At 45.4% G+C, this 20,148-nt stretch overlaps 1 protein-coding gene across 2 annotated transcripts in view; it reads left to right on the top strand.

The window, feature by feature from the left end:
- Nucleotides 1–19,120, top strand: part of HS3ST5 (heparan sulfate-glucosamine 3-sulfotransferase 5) — a 315,479-nt gene extending 296,359 nt beyond the window's left edge. Inside the window, exons 3-4 of one of the 2 annotated variants that reach the window (XM_054969835.1) lie at nucleotides 9,348–9,486; nucleotides 17,172–19,120. In XM_054969835.1, the coding sequence (XP_054825810.1) occupies nucleotides 9,380–9,486; nucleotides 17,172–18,102 (1,038 nt within the window). In that variant the 5' untranslated portion in view covers nucleotides 9,348–9,379 and the 3' untranslated portion in view covers nucleotides 18,103–19,120. The remainder of the gene's footprint in view (nucleotides 1–9,347; nucleotides 9,487–17,171) is intronic. The other variant, XM_054970504.1, reaches the window with a different exon arrangement.
- The last annotated feature ends 1,028 nt before the right edge of the window (nucleotides 19,121–20,148 follow it).

The raw sequence follows: 20,148 nt of genomic DNA, 5'->3' as shown, positions 1-20,148 counted from the left end.
GTAGCCGGCCTGGCGGTCTCCCATCCTTCCCTGTCTAGCTGTGCTAGGCACCTCCCCCCGGCCCCCACCCAGAACCGACTCGGGTTCCCACCAGTGAGCAGTAAGCGAGAGGTACGCTTGCTGCACACTTGGGCAGGTCCAGTTGTCCGATGTGAAGTGCACAGTTCTCCCGGCAACCCGGGACAGCTGTGCCTTCACATGATCCCTGGCAGCCCTGTAAAACGAGGGCACCACCGATCTGCTCAACGTCGTGCGAGCAGGGATGGCGTACCAGGGAAAGCAATCTTGGAGCAGCCCTGAGAAGCTGAAGTCTTCAACTACGGAATACGGTTGTCCATCCACTGCTATCATATTGACGATGTGGCGCGTGATGTGCCGGCTCGCCCTCCGGATCCCCTCTCTGAGCACACTAGTGCCCTGCATACCAAGCATCTCCGGGAGAGAGGCTTGGCGTCCCTTTCCTGCAGGTACCCTTAGGGGGAGAGCACCAGAGGAGCCTGCCTCCTTCTGGCTAGCTGGCGGCCGTGCGGCGCCACTCGAACCCTCCTCCCAAAGAAGCACCGCCTGGTGGTGCCTCTTCATATGGTACCTCAACCCAGACGTGGTAAGATGCCACACATCTTTGCCACGGCTGACGCGCCGCCTACAATGCAGGCACAGGGCTGCTCGGGGATTCTCCATTGTCTGGAAGTGCTTCCAGATTTCGGAGGAAAAGGGCATCCCACGCTTCCCAGGAGAAGCGCTTTCTGGATCACCCTGAGGCACCTCCTGTGAGGTGCTCTGGCCGGACACACCGTGTCCCACTCTCGGTCGGGCAGGTGGGGATGGACGAGGCTGAAGGGGCAGAGATGTGGGCTCTTCCACCACAGTCTCTGCCTCTTCCTCCCGCATCCTCTCCTCCTGCACAGCTGTGAGAGGCCTGCTGCTGGCCTCAGAGGAAACTGGGGTGGACCGCCCTAGGGGGGGTCTCACGGGCAGTTCCTCCAACATCCTCTGGGTTCCTGGGATGAGCGGGAGCGCAGGGAAAGTCATGTGCTCCACGCCCATCCCAGGAGACACCACATGCTGCCCCTCCTCCAGCAGCTGGCTCGCAACCACTGGAGGAGGAGGAGCCTCAGCAGCAGGCCCCCGCCCAGTGCCAGCACCTGCCTCACGCCTCTGGGTTGGGGGTGGCCCTCCAGCAGCTGCCTCAGGAAAGAGAGTCTTGCGAACCCTCTTCCTGTCACCAGAAGCCAGGCTGGTGAACGGCAGCAGCGCAGGGGAGGGCCTCCTCCGCTCAGATGGGGGGGCTGCCGCAGCAGTCCCCCTCCCCCTCCCCTCCTCCCCTCTAGATTTCTCCCTAGCCTTTCCCCCGGGGCCCCTCTCTGTTTTCCTCTCTGACATACTTTCCCCACCCAAAATCTACCCTAACTAATCAGAAAAGATTTGGAAAACAAAGGTCAACTTTGTTTTCAAGACCTAACTAACCTGCTCTAAATCTATGCTTCTAGTGGCTCTGTGACTTGGAGATGAACAATCAAGTGCCTTTTTAAGCAACCCTATTTATGTCAGGGAACCTGAGCCTGCCAATCAGCTGAATTCCTCTGGAATTGAGCTGGCCCTAAACCCCAATAACAGGTGACTAAGCCTTAAACACTCACACACTAGTATGCCCGGGCCGGCCTGGCACCACCACGGGTGCCAGAGATGGGCAGTGGAACCCTAGTTATGGGGGCACTAATGGGAAGCCTATTGACAGCTATTACAATTTATATATATATATATATATATATATATATATATATATATATATATATATAATTCAAATATAATTCAAACCTAACACTCACTCACTAATGCTTTCCCTGCTGAGTCCCTATTTAGTTTTTTTAAAAAAACTAGGCTTGGTTTCCCTAATAATTATGTTGAGGGCAATTATCCACTGATCACCTACCAACTGGCCTACCTACCTAAGAGACACTATTTAGCGGGAACAATGTATCTGTGGTATGTCGGTGTGGGGTGTGGATGTGGTGTTCTGAAGATGAGCCTCCCCCCTCCCAAGCTAGCAAGAACCCACCCCCAAGCCCACCCAAATATGAACCCGGACTCGCTCACTAACACCAGTCCTGCAGTCCAGCAATGTTCAGGCGGTCTTGCAGCTGTTCCTCCTCTCCTCCGCGATGCTGTCAAGAAAATTGGAAATGTTAATAGAGTCAATACCACACGCTGCACACGCAACCCCCAAAATTCAAGGCCCCGTTGCACAAGCCAAGTCAGCCCCCCCCCCTGAAAGGCTAGGGCCAACCAGCAGCAAAACAAAACACATCCACCCAGCAGAGCTTCTGGCCTGTGCAGGCCAAAAGCTGGCACACTCATTTTTTAGTCCTGTGAAACATTAGTTCAAGCCCACCACACACTCAAACTTAACAAATGAAACATGAAAGAAAGCAGGCACTGCAATCAATGCTGGCCCCCCCTAACCCCCAAACAATGTCCTCTTGCCCAACCAGAAAATGCCCCCCCTAGCCCAAGCCATAAAGACCAAGCCAAAGCATATGCTCGCAGGTAGACACAGCCGCAGACATAAGCTCAAAAAACAAATTTTACAACAACCCTACCAGTCCTCCACTACAGATGTCCAGCAATGTTGATCCTCCACGCAGAGATCTGCAGGCCGATGTCCATCAAGTGCAGTCCAGTCCAGAAGACGTCCACCAACGATAAACAACCTGATTGTGAAGCAAAACTGCAATCAATGCTGGTCCCCCCTAACCCCCAAACAATGTCCTCTTGCCCAACCAGAAAATGCCCCCCCTAGCCCAAGCCATAAAGACCAAGCCAAAGCATATGCTCGCAGGTAGGCACAGCCGCAGACATAAGCTCAAAAAACAAATTTTACAACAACCCTACCAGTCCTCCACTACAGATGTCCAGCAATGTTGATCCTCCACGCAGAGATCTGCAGGCCGATGTCCATCAAGTGCAGTCCAGTCCAGAAGACGTCCACCAACGATAAACAACCAGATTGTGAAGCAAAACTGTGAGTGCCAGGCCAGCAACCAAAAAGGGTTACCAAAGCCGGAGCAGCAGGCCTGTGTGTGGGCCACAGGCTGGCACAGTTGTTCAGGACGAAGCCTGTTGGGAAGCCTTGCAAGCAGGGGGGCAGACACAGGAAAAAAAAGCCCACACCATTCCAGTTTGTGAAGCAAAACTGTGAGTGCCAGGCCAGCAACCAAAAAGGGTTACCAAAGCCGGAGCAGCAGGCCTGTGTGTGGGCCACAGGCTGGCACAGTTGTTCAGGACGGAGCCTGTCGGGAAGCCTTGCAAGCAGGGGGCCAGACACAGGAAAAAAAGCCCACACCATTCCAGTTTGTGAAGCAAAACTGTGAGTGCCAGGCCAGCAACCAAAAAGGGTTACCAAAGCCAGAGCAGCAGACCTGTGTGTGGGCCATAGGCTGGCACAGTTGTTCAGGACGGAGCCTGTTGGGAAGCCTTGCAAGCAGGGGGCCAGACACAGGAAAAAAAAGCCCACACCATTCCAGTTTGTGAAGCAAAACTGTGAGTGCCAGGCCAGCAACCAAAAAGTGTTACCAAAGCCAGAGCAGCAGACCTGTGTGTGGGCCACAGGCTGGCACAGTTGTTCAGAGTCAGGAGCCTGTTGGGAAGCCTTGGAAGCAGGCAACCAGACACAGAAAAACAAGCCACACCATTCCAGATTGTGAAGCATAACTGTGAGAGCTAGCCAGAAGAATGGCACCAAAGACACCCAGCAGAGCTTCTGGCCTGTGTAGGCCCAAAGCTGGCACACTCTTGTTTTAATCTTAAAACAGTAGATCAAGCTTAAAGAAGGCAAGCACAACAACCAATGCTGAACCCCCCCCCCCCACCATCAAACATTGTCTGCCCAACCTGTCCCCCAGGCCATGCCAAGAATAAACTGCAACACCTTTTTGCAGAGGCAGGCCACAGCAGCACATTGCCCAGCATCAAAAAAATTTACAAAAATTTTAAAAAGGCCTACCAGGTCTCCTCTCAGGACGTCCAGCACAGATGATCCTCCAGGCAGATGTCCTCCAGATGCAGTCTCTCTCCTCCTCTCTCAGGCAGCAGCAGCAACAGAAGTGTTCCAGACCAGTCCAAATTTAAATCCCCTGCTGCAGCCTCAGCCAAAGATTTAAAATCTATTGGCTGGCATAAGAATGCAGCAATGGGATTGGTGACTCCTAAAGTCCCCCCTCCCCTGCCTTTCCCCACCCACACTCCAAGAGTCACCCTCCTCCTGCTCCCCCTCCCCTACCTGTTAATTTTGGCGGGAATCTCTGCTGCTTTGCAAATGCAAAGTGCAATGCAATGCTTGCACCTTGCATTTGCAAGGCAAAGCAGGATTCCCTATCCTCCTTTGCAAGAGGGGTGGGGGGTGACAGAAGGAGTGAGTGATTCACTCCTTCTCCCCCCCTCCCCTCTTCTAAGAGCCTGCAGGAAGCCTTTGCTTCCAGCAGGATTTTGCTAGCCGCTTGCTAAGGCAAACGGCTAGCAAAAACAAAATGGCGATTCTCGAATGCCGAAAGAAAGCCGAAAGAAGCCGAAACATTTCGGCTTTTTTTCTTTCGGCTAAGCCGAAACGTTTCGGCTTTCTCCGAAACGTTTCAGCTTATCCGAAAGAAGCCGAAACACTTTTGTTTCGGCTTTCTTTCGGCATTTGGAAAGCCGAAACATACATCCCTACCTGGCACACTGCCCCGTGCCAGCAGGCCCAGACACCATAAAGTCATCTAAATAATGAACGGTGTCTGGGCAGGCACAGCGACGATGCAACTCCCATTCCAGAAAGGAACTGAAGCGCTCAAAAGCGGAGCAAGATATGGAACACCCCATAGGCAGAGCCCTGTCCATATAAAACTTGCCCTCAAATGCAAAACCCAAAAGATCAAAGTCTGGTGGTTGAACAGGGAGCAGGCGAAAGGCAGACTTGATATCGCACTTCGCCATTTCAGCTCCCACCCCACACCAGCGCACAACCTTGACCGCTTGGTCAAAGGAAGTATAGTGCACCGTGCCGAGTTCCTCAGGGATGCCATCATTCACCGATCCCCCTTTGGGGAAAGACAGGTGGTGAATGAGGCGAAACTCTCCCGGCGCCTTTTTTGGCACCACCCCCAAAGGAGAGACCCTCAGGGATGGGACAGGAGGGGCATCAAAGGGACCTAATATCCTGCCCTCAGCACACTCATTTAAAATCTTGTGGTGGACCACATGTTCCATGCCAGCCACTGACCTAAGGTTGGCTGCCATGAAAGGTGTCCTGGTACCCTGGAAAGGGATCCTAAACCCGAACGTAAACCTAAACGCAAATACTCAGCGTCTACGCGCCTTGGGTATACGTGAAGCAACCGCTCAAGTACCCTCAGCCTTACTGGGCTGGGCCCCTTTACCAGGCCCTTGCTTACCCCTGCCACCCCTGAAACGTTTTCCACCCTGTCCTCCCTGTCGTTCCCTAGGACAGGCGGAATTGGCGTGGGGGCCAGTGCAGTTAGGGCACTCGTGCCTGTACCTGCACCCCCGTTGGTTGCACACCCCTTTGGACGTGAAGTCCCAGCAGAGCAGCCGTAATTGAACCTGCTGCCTCGCAGAGGTGCGGGAACCTGTACCCTGCGTGGGCCGGATAATAACATGACCGCTATCGGTCCTATCCTCAGTGTTGGACTTGGAGGGGCCCTTCACCTGTACCCAAAGGTGGATCAATATTTGATCCCAGGGAAGGCTCGGGGTCAAAGCCACATGCATGCAGAACTCCTCATCATACTGGAGCCACGCCACCCCCTCAAAGTCAGTATAACCCCTGTATATAATGTTAATATATTGAAACAGGGGGAGAGCCCTGGCAGGCTGTGCCCTGGCCAAAACTCCAGCGTAAATCAGGAAACCAGGAAGCCAATGAGCCCAGGACCTGTCAATCCACCTGCACCGGATCTTTTCCTTATCCCTTTCATCTATGCCATCTTTATCCTTCTTCTCCAGTTCCCTGAAGAGAAGGGTAAAAACATCCACATATTCGCCCCTTATAATGTTCTCCCGTGTTGCCTGGGTTAAATGATCCCCCAGCGGCAAAGCCGTGTCCCCGGGTGGCAAAGCACTATACGGGACAGTGCCATATGGGGAAAAACCCAAAGGGGGGAACTCAAATGAGCTCCATACCCACCTGGCCATCCAGGGGTAGGAAGAGGCAGACTGTGGCTGCCCAACCTAGCTGACCCCCCGCAGGCCAGAAAGCCATAGGTATGCTGCCCTGAGGCATAACCCAGCCACACAGAAAATGCCACAGAAGGGGCACCCCACACGTGAGAATCGTATGCAGGCCAGCCCAGCGAAGGCGAGGGGTAGGAGATCAGCTGGGATGCCTCAGCCGCCTCCTGCTGCCTGTTGAGGCATAGCTGACTTACCCTCTTGAAAAGGCGGCTCCACGGCTATGGCCACCTGACCTCCATCAGCTGTCCCCTCTGCCTCGACCTCCACACCACCTTCAGGTAGCGCGGTCGAAGGACCTTCATCCCCCGTCACATCCCTGGACGATCCCTCAAGAGCAGACAGATGAGAAAAGAAGTCATTGTAAAATTCATTCCTAGGCCCCTTCTTTGCAGCCCGCCGCGGCCTAGCCGGTGCCATCGATTGCCCTGGCATCCTATCCTTTTCTAAAGCTGCAATTCTCTCAAGAAGCTCCCTCCTAGTGGGCCCACTGTCATCCTCATCTGATGAGGAAATGGCCGGCGGGGGCTTCCTTGGTGCCTGGCGCTTAGCCAGCTGCTTCCCTTTAGTCAGCCCTGTCCCCTTTTTGGAAGGCATTATACCCGCGGTAACCGTGTACCTTACCGACAAATTCACAGCCACACCCCTTAACCAATGTGACTAATAAACTCTCTTTAATTTTATTTTTATTTAATGGCTCACAGCCCCAGCTCTCAACCTATGTGCTGAGTGTGTGCTGAGGAGGTATTCCCTCAACTGCCAGCGGGTGGTGTCAGGATGGCAAGAGCTATCAAATTGTCTAATACACTGACATCTAACCACCACCGGGTGGTGTCAGAAATTCCCCCCTCAGAGCTTCCAAATGGCCACCGCAATGAACAAACTGCAGCCACTTAATGTAATAAAAATTGCCCCCGGGCGGGAAAATGACCCCCAAGGCGGGAAATCAGCCGAAACAGAGGCTTATATAAGGATTGGCCCCTTCACGTAGGGCCCCCCATTCCAAACCTCCTGCCCTCCTCCAATGGTGCCCTGTGACTTACACCCTGGCGAGGGGGGGGGTGAATGCTGTGTATGTACTTGCTTTAACCAATACCACCTGAGTGGCTGGCTGGCCTGCCAGGATGGTGGGAGAGTGGGCAACACAACAGCCACCTTCCCGGCGTGGCACTAGTGCTCCATGGCCAGCCAAGAGCCAATGGAGCAAACTGCGCTGTGTAAAGCTGCTGCTGCAGCCGCCTCCTCCACTAAGCATCCACCACCACTGTAAGTAAGATGTCTCTGCTGCCGCCAGGCCTGCTCGGCCCCCAAACGGCCGGGAAGAGGCCAGCAACGGCCACAAACAGCCGCCGCAAGAAAAAATGGCAGCAAAAAGCCTCCGCCCGGGGTCCCTGCGGGCCTCAAGAGCTGCCTCCGCAAGCTCTGAGCCCGCCCAGCCCCAGGCCCACAGCTCCAAGCGCTCGGAGGAAGGAGAAAACACGCTCCTTCTCCAGCTGAGCGCTTTGCAAACTGCAGCCAGGGAAAGAAGGAGCTGCCTCAAAATGGCACTTGGCTCCGCCCCCTGGCCAAAGCCCCGGATGCCCGGGAAGGAAGGGAGCCTGCCTCCTTTCCTCCAGGCGGGGCAGCAAAGGACGACTCCCTGCTAAGGCTACGAGCAGCCGCAGGGTGAGTCGCATTCTCTCACATATACATATGTGGGGAAGGGAATTTGTTTGAACTTATTAAGAGATCAGAAAGTGGACCCTGTGTACAGGTGGGACTGCCTACCCCCATATGAACCTACCTGTCTAGTCTGGTCATCTTTGTAGGCCTTGCTTTGGGAGCCACCACCAACTGAGGCTAGATGGGTGGCAAACTGAGAAAGGTCCTTCTTAGTCATGGCACCAAAACAATGGAACTCCCTTTCCAGAAAGGTTCACCTGTCTCCCTCTATCATTGTCTTCTGCTTTTTAGTTTTGTTTGGTGTACCTCCAATAAACTCATTGGTTCTCCTCCCTGGTTGTGTATTTGTATGTCCATATGTCTTTCCTGTTTTGTTAATGCACATACAGATCTTAATGCTGTTTTTCATGTTTTAAATGTTTTTATTGCCTCAGAGACTCTGTTTCAGTGGAAAGATGGCATACAAATTTTTAAATAAATAAATAAAATCCTCTCTTCCCCCAAGCCTGCCAAGAAAACATTGTGATGCAATGTCCCCCCATGGGTCAGTAATGACTTGGTGCTTGCACAGGGGACTACCTTTACCTTTTACCTATGATTTCTACTAACTTAACTTTTGCATTGGCAATCTGATACTTTGGTCTTTTCAGTTAGCTAAGAAGTTCCTTTGACACTGCAGCAGCACACCTATGTACAGAAATGATAGTTAACAGACTATTATAAAGTAGGTAGGGGGAGGGAGGGAATGTGATAGGAGGGAATGTGATACCTTCTCCACCTGCTCTTCCACTAGCCCATTTCTCCCATTGAGGCTCAAAGTATGGAAGTAACTTTTGCTTAGAGAACAATGGTTAGGGTAAAGCTATTTGAAGAGGAATCTAGGAAGGTGGAGAGTTCAACAGTCGTGCCTTGTCTACCCAAGCTGAGCTTCAAATCACTTCTCATACACCCTGTTTAACATGCTCACACAGGTTGCATCACCATCAGATCTATCTTACTCCCAAGAAGCAACAACTGGAAACCAAGGATCACTCCCCGCTGCCCTTTTACACACAATCTTTTTTCCTGTTCCCATGGTATGTGGATGTTGGAAGGCAGAATATTTGGCTCTAAAAGGCTGAATTGCTTTCCAAGTCTTGTTAAACGATATTGCAAAGTTCATGTACATAATTGCCCCTACTTTCTCTTTACTTTGCCTGACCAAGGACCTAGGCAGATACCCATTAGACCTGGCTGTGCTGGAATTTGGCACTACCTATTACAGTCAGGATTTTACACTATGCGGAGATGCTTGTTTGCTTTTCTTATGAGGAAGGGGCCAAGAAGTGGGGGTGTCTTTGCTTCATTAGACACAAGTTTGGGTTAATCACTTGTAGGAATTGATTGACTACCTGTTAATACATGCAAGCCGGTATATTGCCACTTGCTCATGAGTGCTTTATATATTCTGGTCTCTGCAGACTAAAGAAGTCCTGAAGATTGATGGAGGGCCATGCTATTCAAACAGCAGGTGTTGCTGAGACAGAAGCTCCTTGTGCTAGGCAGCCTTGCTATTGGAAGTCTCCTATATCTAGTTGCCAGAGTTGGGAGCTTGGATAGGTAAGTCATTGAAGTAGCATATATGGGTGACATTCATAATTACAAGCAGCTTTAGGTGGGGCTCCCCCCACACAATGGCTTCCTCCTAACTACTGGAAATAATTGAAAAGGTTCCAACACTTTATCTAACTACTAACATCCAGAAAGACAATCTGCTATAGTATTGATTTTCATTGTTATTTCCGTTCTATTTAATGGGTTTGGGGGACATGAGTAAACTGAAAGAGCTGCAACTTACCCAAGTGAATGCATTTCTGCCTGTCTATTTGTATTCCATGTGCATTGCCAGTTGTTTTCAGATGGAAACTAAAGCAACATACAGTTACAAAGTAATTACGGTAGTTCATTTTTGCCTGTATGTATCTGGTGGTTGACCTCTAGTATCAACAAAAAGTTATGATGTATTTATGCCTCTTCCTTTCTGAAATTTATGAGTGGGCAATTAATGTGCTACAGTGGTAGTTAAAATTATGCATGACTGTGCAGAGTCAGCTTGTCAAGCCTGGAATCCTACTGCACGTGAAAGATTGCTGCAGGGCTGAAGAGTATTAGCTATGCTAATTAGCTATGAGTTTCTAGGACTGAATAAGCTGGACAAAGAGGATCTGTCTGAGAATGGAGTCTTCAAGCAATAAGGAAGCTATGGATGTCAAAGGTTTGCACTTCTGACCAAGAATACAAGCCCATACAACACACTCTTTCTCACATGTGTGTGTGTACATGCGTGCACACACACAATAGGGGCATAAAGCAGCTCACCATTACCAAGCATAGGAAAGGTTCCTGACTCCAAATATGGCAGAGTTGGGGAGAGGGGTTAGGACACGACTTCACAATATCAAAATTTTATTTTATTTTATTATTTTGGTGACAGTTGTGCTCCAAAAAATGGGAACATTTTTTTAAAAAGAGAGGTGGTGGCACTAGGGGAACTAGAATGTATTTAAATAGTAGAGTCCAGTAGCACCTTTAAAACTAACCAATAGAGATGGACACAGACCAAAATACAAACCAAAATTTGTGATGAACCGGGGGTTCATGGTTCGTGAACCAGCGGTTCATCAGATGCCATTTCTGACGAACTGCCACGAACTTTAGGCTGGTTTGTTTGGTTCGTTTTTTTGGTTTGTCACTGTAGAGAGCCTGGTGCCAAACAATTAGTTTTCTAGACAACAGGGGATGGACTTCCTGCAGACCTTCTGCTGACCCGGAAGTGACTTTCTGCTGACCCAGAAGTGATTATTTTCAGACCTGGATGTGATGTTTTCACGAACCGAACAAACCAGTTTGCAAACCAGGGCAGGTTCGTGAAAGTTCAAGGTTCATGAAATTTGACAAGCCATGAACCACATGGTTCATTTTTTTTCCTGTTCATGCCCATCTCTACTAACCAACTTTACTGTAGCATAAGCTTTCAAGAATCACAGTTCTCTTCATCAGATTCATGGAGGGTATGAAGAAACTGACCAGATATATATAGATGGTGAGGGGAGGGGGGAGTAGATGCAAATCAGTTGCAAAAGTCATGAAAGAGGTGGAGTGCACAATCCCGGCTGGGTATAACCCCTCCCCTCCATAGCTGAATCTAAATAGAATGCCTGAAAGACAGTTACTTCTGAGATAACCATTTATAGTTTCTGTTCAATCCATGTCTGACTGAGTCAGATTTACATATGAATCCCAATTCAGCAGCTTCCTGTTAGATTTTGGTTTTGAAAGGTTTCTGTTGAGCTATTGGTGACCTTTAAGTCCTTGATGGAATGTCCTGGTAGATTGAAGTGTTCTCCCACTTGTTTCTGGATGTTGCCATTTTTAATGTCAGATTTGTGTCCATTTATTCTTTTGCAGAAAGGTTGGCTGGTTTATCCAATGTACAGAGCAGATGGACATTGTTGGCACATGAGGACATATATCATGTTGGAAGATGAGCAGCTGTAAGAGTCAGAGATAGCGTACTTGATGCCATTGGGTCCTGTAATCATGTTTCCTGGGTAGATATGAGGACAGAGTTGGCATCTGGGTCTGTTGCAGGGCCTGGTACCTGTGCTGGTGACTCTGCTAGCCGATTCATGATTGTAAGTGAGAAGTTGTTTAAGGTTGGGGGGCTGTCTGTAGGCAAAGAGAGGTCTTCCACCCAGGACTTGTGAGAGAGAGGCATCATTTTCCAAGATGGGCTGTAGATCACTGATGATACATTGGATGGGTTTGAGCTGGGAACTATAGGTGACAACCAATGGTGTTCTGTTGTTAGTTCCTTTAGGTTTGTCCTGGAGCAGGCTGTTTCTGGGTACTAGTCTGGCCCTGTCGATTTGTTTCCTCACCTCATTTGGTGGGTACTGTAGCCCCAAAAATGCTTGTTGTAAATCTCTTAAGTGGGATTCCTGATCAAAAACATTGGAGCAGATAGGACTGTAATGTAAGGCTTGGCTGTAGACAATCAACCGAGTGATATGTTTAGGGTGGTAGCTGGACACATGTAGATAAGAGTATCAATCAATGGGTTTCTGGTATAAGGTGGTATTTATCTGTACATTATGTAGTTGTACAGTGGTGTCCACAACAGTGTACCTGTTCTGTAGAGTGGTCCAGGCTCAGTTTGATAGTAGGGTGAAAGTTGTTGAAGTCCTGATGAAATCTCTCAAGGGCTTCCTTCCCATGGGTCCAAATGATGAAGATGTCATCCAAGAACCTTAAGTACAGGAGTGGTTTCAGTGGATGGGAGCTGAGGAAGCGTTGCTCCAGGTCTGCCATGAATATGTTAGCATATTGTGGTGCCATGTATGTGCCCATGGCTGTGCTATTAACCTATAGATATAAGGCATCATCAAATGATGTATTTATGCATGTTTCTTTCTGAAATGTGTGAGTGAGTAGCAAATGAATGACACTATGTATAACCCTGCAGCATCTGCCTGAAGAACACTTTATTAGTTATTTGAAAGGGAGAATTTCTACAGGTAACCCTTTTCCTATTACTGCTGGCTGTGTCCCAGTTCATAACGAAGCACCTGTTCACTGAAATTCAGGTCATTTGCAACTTCCACCATGCAGGCAATTCCTCAAGTCAGCAGGAATTGCTGCAAAATATACCAAATAACTCAAATAACACCATATATTTGTCCTTGTAAGCATGTACCTGGTGATGAACAGATCTGCTTGCCTGGACAAAAATGCATTCTGTAACTAGACATTACCTACGTTGTTAACCAGATTAATTGCCAGCTACAAGCTGGAACCACACAGGCAGTTGCAGGACAGAGGAATGATTTATAAGACCCACCACACCCTTCAAAATCTCCTCCCTCCAGGATTTTCACATTTTTCAAGGGCTAAAACAGTCTGATTTCCTCTCCTTTTTTTCTTTAAACAGCACTCAATTGCTCTCAGTGTTTGATCTTTCCTAAGGCATTTTCTGTTCTCATTAAACTGTTTTTAATTTTCTTCTCCCCTTTTCCTTTTGGTTAATTTACCAAGCAATATATTTCTCTATACTTGTAGTATGCCCCAATTATTTATAAACATTGACTGTGGGTGGATTTGGGGTGTCTTGTGGGTAGATTTTATTATCCATACCAGGGCCAACAAGTTTAGCTATAGTAGAGCTCAGCTATATCTGGCCTCTGATTTTCCAGGGAAATATTCACCTACCAAGTAGTATTACCTTGCATTTCAAGGAGCTGACAGATACTGCATTCTCACGTATTTAATATCCTTTCATTCATAGCAGTTCCCTGATTGATTGCAGAAAAGAAAGCCCTACATATACTGAGAAGATCATGCTCCTAGACCAGCACTATACCACCAACTTCTGCAAACCTTCAGACTTGAAATAAGAGCAGAATAGCCACCACTAGTTATGCAGTATGTGTCAAGGCCCCCTGTGTCCAACAAAAGGGCCTGAGTGACAGAGAGAGAACAAAACACTCACTACCCAGAGTAATGTCCCAACATCAGTCTCTCTTAACTAAATCCTCAGCTGTGGAACTGAGAGACAAGTTGCCAGTCCTATCAGGACATCAACACTGCAAGGTAGGACACCTGCAGATTAAGTCCCACAAAACAACTATTTAGGTAGCTTTGACCAAAATGGGCCAAAGTACTAGACTAATATTGAAGCACTAAACTCTAAATAACTCCACAGAAATTTAAGAACCGGTTTGGTGTAGAGTGGCAGGACTCTAATCTGGAGAACTGGGTTTGTTTCTCCATTCCTCCATGAAGCCAGCTGGGTGACCTTTGGTCAGTCACAGCTTCTTGGAGCTCTCTCAGCCCCACCTACCTCACAGAGTGATTGTCGTGACGATAATAATAACACACTTTGTAAACTGCTCTGAGTGGGTGTTAAGTTGTCCTGGAGGGTGGTATATAAATTGAATGTTATTTTTATTATATTATTATAATGAACAGAGTGCAAAAGAATACAAACATAAAAGTGTGCAAACAGGAGAAGAAAATAACAAAATCAAAATAGCTGACCTAAAATACTATAATCTTTGGTCCTTTGACACTTCGGTTACTTTGTCAGACTGAAAGCACAAAGTCCAAGCAGAACTCCGAAGTCCAAAGGTAAGATTCTGAAAATCCAATCCAGAGCACAGCAAAACAAGCAGCAACTGTCAGTCTACCTATGGCTACACAAAGTAGGGAACAGACTAGAATTAAGACCCTCCTCCTTTATTGTCAAGCTAGCAACATGACCTGATCTTAGTTAACCAGTCAATGCTCCAAGGATGATGCAGTGTAGGTGCAAGACTCTCTTCTGGCTTGGCCTTGACACTATGATGTCACTTTGCACCTGTGTGATGGAGTTCCAACTTGAAAACTGCAAGTCATGCTTACTACCCCATTTCCAGAGACAGACACTCTTGTGCTCAACCAGACCAAGAAGCCTGAATCAAGGATATAGACTGCCAAGAAACAGACCAGGCAAAGCCAGTTTCTTGACAGTATGCAATGCAAATTCCCTCTTAACTCCTGCAGGATTTGTCCTGTGCCCTGAGGCATGAAGTTTAATTAACCTTATTACCAATCTAAGTTTGCACAGCTACATATGTAACTAATGGTCATAAAATTATCCAGCTACAGTACTTGACTCCTTGAACTCCCAAAGTAGTGAATTCCGTAGGACCTATATTTAATATGCTAATGGTGAAAAGGGTTTATTCTTAATTTTTGTTTGTTACCACACTGTCAAACAGTTTTATTCACTAGTGAAGTCCATTCTGATGGTAGTTGGTGACTCACTAGCCCTTGATTTCTCTTCCAGACCCATTACAATAAGTAATACCTAATAAGTACCGACGGTGGCTTCCTGCCATCTTCTTCTAGCGATTACCCCAAAGACTTCCCTGTGTGAGCTCCAGAAGTTTGGAAGACCTACCACACTGGCTATTCATACATACAAGAGGGTACTGATTACTACCCTGCCCCCCCATCTACAATTTTGTCATTAAGAAATTGTCCTTAATGACAAAAAGGGGGTGACATCTGTTCTCTTCCATTCATTTTTTTAAAAATAATGTACACATTAAATGTAATGCATTATACATACATTATATTTCACATGCACATGAAATGTGTCTATGTTATACAGGCTATGATTTTCTGTTGAATGTACATGCAATGAGGAACATGTTTGCTATTGCACATAATATGAACAAATCCTGATAGTACTGTGCATAACACAGAACTACATTTAAATCTTTGTGCAATGAGCACAAATATACCCAATGAGTTCGTTGTGTATTTGAGTTCAACTTCTTTGATTACAAGAAAGCAACAGATCTATGTTTGTCTGTCTTGGGATATAAGCTTATGTAGCCTATTCTAAATTATTTTCATCCTTTTTAATGATTATACAGTGCAGGGTAGCTTCCTTTTAATTTAGCTGCATCCTGTGTAGGGAAAAAGAAAAATATAGGTGTCATCAAATAAGATTCCAAAAATGGGCATGAAAAAAAAATCAAATGTTCAGAAAGAATTTATTTTACAGATGTGACGGACTGTATGTTTTAAAAAACCATGGAAAGTCTGTACATACCCAGCTGCAGGATTGTTATGGGTTAATTGCTCATTGATTCTGAGAGCTTTGAGTGGCAGGCTACTACAGGGGATCTGATTGGGTAGCAATCTATTTTCAGTCCTAGCTAGGAGAGATCCAGTGTGACGGGATAGGAGATACAGTCCTGAAGGAGAGCAGCTTTAATACCGGCAGGAGAACTGGGGAAAGTTGTAAGGAGGTTTGAGAAATAGGTGCAGACTCCCAAGTAGGCCAAAAAAAGGGTCTAGATCTCCTAAAGAGAGGTGATTTCTCCTACCTAGTCAAACAAGGACGTAGCTTAGGAGAGTGAAGAGATCCCTGGTCGAGTGTGGTTGGAGACTGCCTGTGGAGACCTTCAGATTCAGTTAACAACTGAAGGAAAGCATTAGTGTGTGGAGAGAATAGGATTGGGGCACTAGAAAGTGGGTACCAGCATTCCTAACTCCAGAAGAGAAAGAAAATATGAAAAGAAAGCATACTAGAGTGCTTGGGGAAAACCAAGGGAACCAAAGCCTCAAAACAGAAGCCTTTAACTATCTGTGAAGAGCATAAGAACTGAAATCACTGCATGTTCTGATTTTTCCTCAAGAAATATATATGTGTGTTGAAGTACCTGATTTCACCTGACCCTTTTCCTCTAAAATAAATAAACTAGTTAGTTTATCATCAAACTAGTTAGTTATTTTTAAATTTTAAAATGCCTCTGGTTCTATTTCTATTGTTTGAGGATGTGGGAACATCATAACTTTGTCAAAAAGTTTGTTTTGAAGTTGTTAAGCATGCATTGTCATATTATTAACCTTGTACAGCAGCTGATTATGAAACAGATCTATTAAAATAAGCAGGAAAAGCAAAGAGACCATTTCCACTTTCCACATCAACTTTGTTTACAATAGTTTACAAACTCCATAAATTACAAACTGAGGATGTAGATCTATAAATGTGAATAGGCATGTGGAAAATGTACTCCAGGAAACCCTGACTGGCCTTGTGAACATGCTCCCTGTTTGTTTACAAACATACTTCTCTGCATCATGTTAATCTTTTACATAATGCACTAAGTTACAGAGAATGCATGAAGTTTAGTGAATGTTGACTTTCACATATGAATGATGAAATCTGAGGTAAATTTTGTGAGTGATTGGAATTAGATATAAATGCCCCAATTTTTCAGGCATATAAATACATGTTAATAATTATGTTCTGCTGACTATTACCGTTCACTGAGGTATCTCTAACTTTTTGAACACTGACAATATCTATCAGATATTTTCAATATCCACTTGATGTTTTCATTTACCAGATTTCATGTATGTAAGCAGCAGACATGGTTTGCCGGGAAAAATGTGACGATTCCAATTGGCACAATCCTCTTAGAAGGGAAGAATTTAGCTGTCAAAGTAGTTGTCTGATTGTTTTACTGGAAACACGAGTGGGTTAGTGCAAGACTTTGAGGAGCTGACAAAGACCTGCTTTCTATGCTCACATATGGGCAAGCAGATAATTTTGCTGTTGATTCATCATACTACAAAAAGCCCATCTCCTCCCAGGGTAACAGGGCTCTGTGAATCATCTTACATGCTTCTGTAATAACATAAATTAGTGTTTTTTCTCCTTTTTTCAATATCTATTTTGATCATTACAGGCTGCAGCCCATTTGCCCTATTGATGGTCGTTTTGGACTCCATGGCCAAGATGAAATTCCAGTCCGAGCTCTTCAGTTTAAACGTGGGTTGTTACATGAGTTCCGGAAGGGCAATGCCAGCAAGGAGCAAATTCGACTGCACAGTTTGGTCCAACAAATCCCAAAGGCCATAATAATAGGAGTGAGGAAAGGAGGCACACGAGCACTATTGGAAATGCTGAATCTCCACCCAGCAGTGGTCAAAGCTTCTCAAGAAATCCATTTCTTTGATAATGATGAGAACTATGCCAAGGGCATTGAATGGTACAGGAAAAAAATGCCATTTTCTTACCCTCATCAAATAACAATTGAGAAAAGTCCTGCATACTTTATCACGGAGGAGGTACCTGAAAGGATATATAAAATGAACTCATCCATCAAATTACTGATCATTGTCAGGGAACCCACAACAAGAGCTATTTCTGATTATACTCAGGTGCTGGAGGGGAAGGAGCGGAAGAATAAAACCTACTACAAATTTGAGAAGCTGGCCATTGATTCAAATACCTGTGAAGTCAACACTAAATACAAGGCAGTAAGAACCAGCATCTACACAAAACACCTGGAGAGGTGGTTAAAATATTTTCCCATTGAACAGTTTCATATTGTTGATGGTGATCGTCTCATTACAGAACCACTGCCAGAACTCCAGCTGGTAGAGAAGTTCTTAAATCTTCCTCCAAGGATAAGTCAATATAATTTATATTTCAATGCCACCAGAGGGTTTTACTGCTTGCGATTTAACATTGTCTTTAACAAGTGCCTGGCGGGAAGCAAGGGACGCATCCATCCAGAGGTGGATTCCTCTGTCATTACCAAATTGCGCAAGTTCTTTCACCCTTTTAATCAGAAATTTTACCAGATCACAGGGAGGACATTTAACTGGCCCTAAAGTAAATTTCATACAACACTGTGTGTTGCACTCAGAGATATGCAACCGTGTCTCTATTAGAGTAAAAATATGCACTTTTCATATACACAGCTATCAAAGTAACCCCTTTTTCATGCATACTTGTACATATGCAGTGTGTGACCAAATATAAGACGGGATCAATTTTTCTGCAGAGCAGTGAATAACAAAATTTACTCTCTGCATAACTGCGTCATTTTATGCTATACTGTTAAATGAGAAGATGTCATTTAAAGAAAGTAACTCAGCTTTTCAGTTCAAAGGGTCAGTACTCTGCTCTGTAAAATATCACTATCAAATATAATTAGAGAAAAGGCTGTTTAGAATTCACTGCAAAAATTAAATTAGGCTATTATGGATACACATTGTGAGAAGAATACTGACCCTTTAAATGTGTAAAGCTACACTTCAGACTTATACTGGTTGTCCTTTTCTTTCCGGAGAATGCTGGGAACTGGATTCATGCTGTGGTCTCTGAATGGACAATTTTAAGCACTGTCACTGTCCTAGGATTCTTAGAATGATGGTGACAGTTAAAATGCTATAAAGCCAGGGCTTTTTTTCAGCTGGAACGCGGTGGAATGGAGTTCTGGAACCTCTTGAAAATGGTCACATGGCTGGTGGCCATTTTCTCCGAGGGCAACACACTGAGTTCTACCACCTCTTTTCCCAGAAAAAAAGCCCTGTATAAAGCCAATATAAGTTGGAAATGTAGATTTATCCTAAGTATGATGCTGAGTTGTTCTGTTGGAACTCTTCCTACTTTTTGAAGAGAAATTATCTCATGCAATCAACATTGTTTCAAATTTCCTGTGGTGAGTTTGCACTATTGTTTTTATTGTATAGATCATCTTGGCACTTGTAGCATGTCAATCATATGTCAAAAAGAAAGTCATTTTTTTCCTTATGCTTGTATGTTGACAAAGAGAAACCTGCTGTATATAATGTATATTGTTTGTAAATACTGGTTTCACTAAGTAATTCTATTTTGTAAACTGAATATGGCTATTTAATTTATTGTGAAAATTAAATTTATTGTGGTATTTAAAAATGGAATGGATTAAAATTGCTATATGTGCAGTTGGCTTATTCTTTTTCTTTGCTGAATGCTTTTATGGTCATCAACAGAGTGGAATTAGGGCTTTCCTGGAACTTGTCTTCCTTCAAATCCATAATACCAGCAAATTTATACAGAATATTTAGGTTTATATCAATTGTAATAAGAGCTTTAGATGTACTGCGTGGGACATGAGCATACTACTATGGTGAGGTATCCACAGTAGGGGCATTATTGAAAATGCTGGATATCTTTTGTTCCATCACTAAAGGGAGGAACAGAAGATTCAAATCAATCCCATTTAGATAACTGATTTCAGTGGGAAGGAGTCTGCATCCTGAAACGTTTATTTGGATATCAGCTTTACTGAAATTGATGGGACTTACTTATGCATTCTTATGAGATCCAGCAGAATCTAATAATCTGCACAGTTTTCTTTAATATTTTTCTATGAGACAGGTAAAGAGTCTTATGCACTTCTGGAGCTATCTTTCCCATAGCTAGAAATGAGATCCGCATGGGACAACCGATGCAACCAATCCTTTGATAAGATTATGGTTCTTTCCTTTCTTCCATGCCCTCAATAAGCTGCATTTGAAACTTGGAGAAATTCAAAAAAATGTCTTGCTGTGCAACATTCAAGGTGAAAAATATATTCAGATCTGTCTGAAGCTTCTTTGGGTTGTGGTCAGTAAGATTTTGATGTTTAAAGGCTTAAATACAAGTTACAGTCAACATAATTGTTTTGTGAATCAAATTGTGTTACATATGTTTGTATGAGACCAAGAGATAGAAACACATGTGTGATGGAAAGAGAGATAAGTGATAAACAAAATTGCCAATATAAGACACTATCTCTAGACTGTCTGAAACTGATAAAAGGTAGATGAGTTAATTTAAAAGAAATTCAACATCTGGAAAGCTGATGTAAAACACTCCTCAAAAAGCACTATTGGTTTTCTTCAAGTACA

The sequence above is a fragment of the Eublepharis macularius genome, chromosome 1 (assembly GCF_028583425.1).
Source record: "Eublepharis macularius isolate TG4126 chromosome 1, MPM_Emac_v1.0, whole genome shotgun sequence".
NCBI classification, from domain to species: Eukaryota; Metazoa; Chordata; class Lepidosauria; order Squamata; family Eublepharidae; genus Eublepharis; species Eublepharis macularius.
Note: the sequence above shows the minus strand (reverse complement) of the source record. Positions and strands in the feature narration are given on the sequence as shown.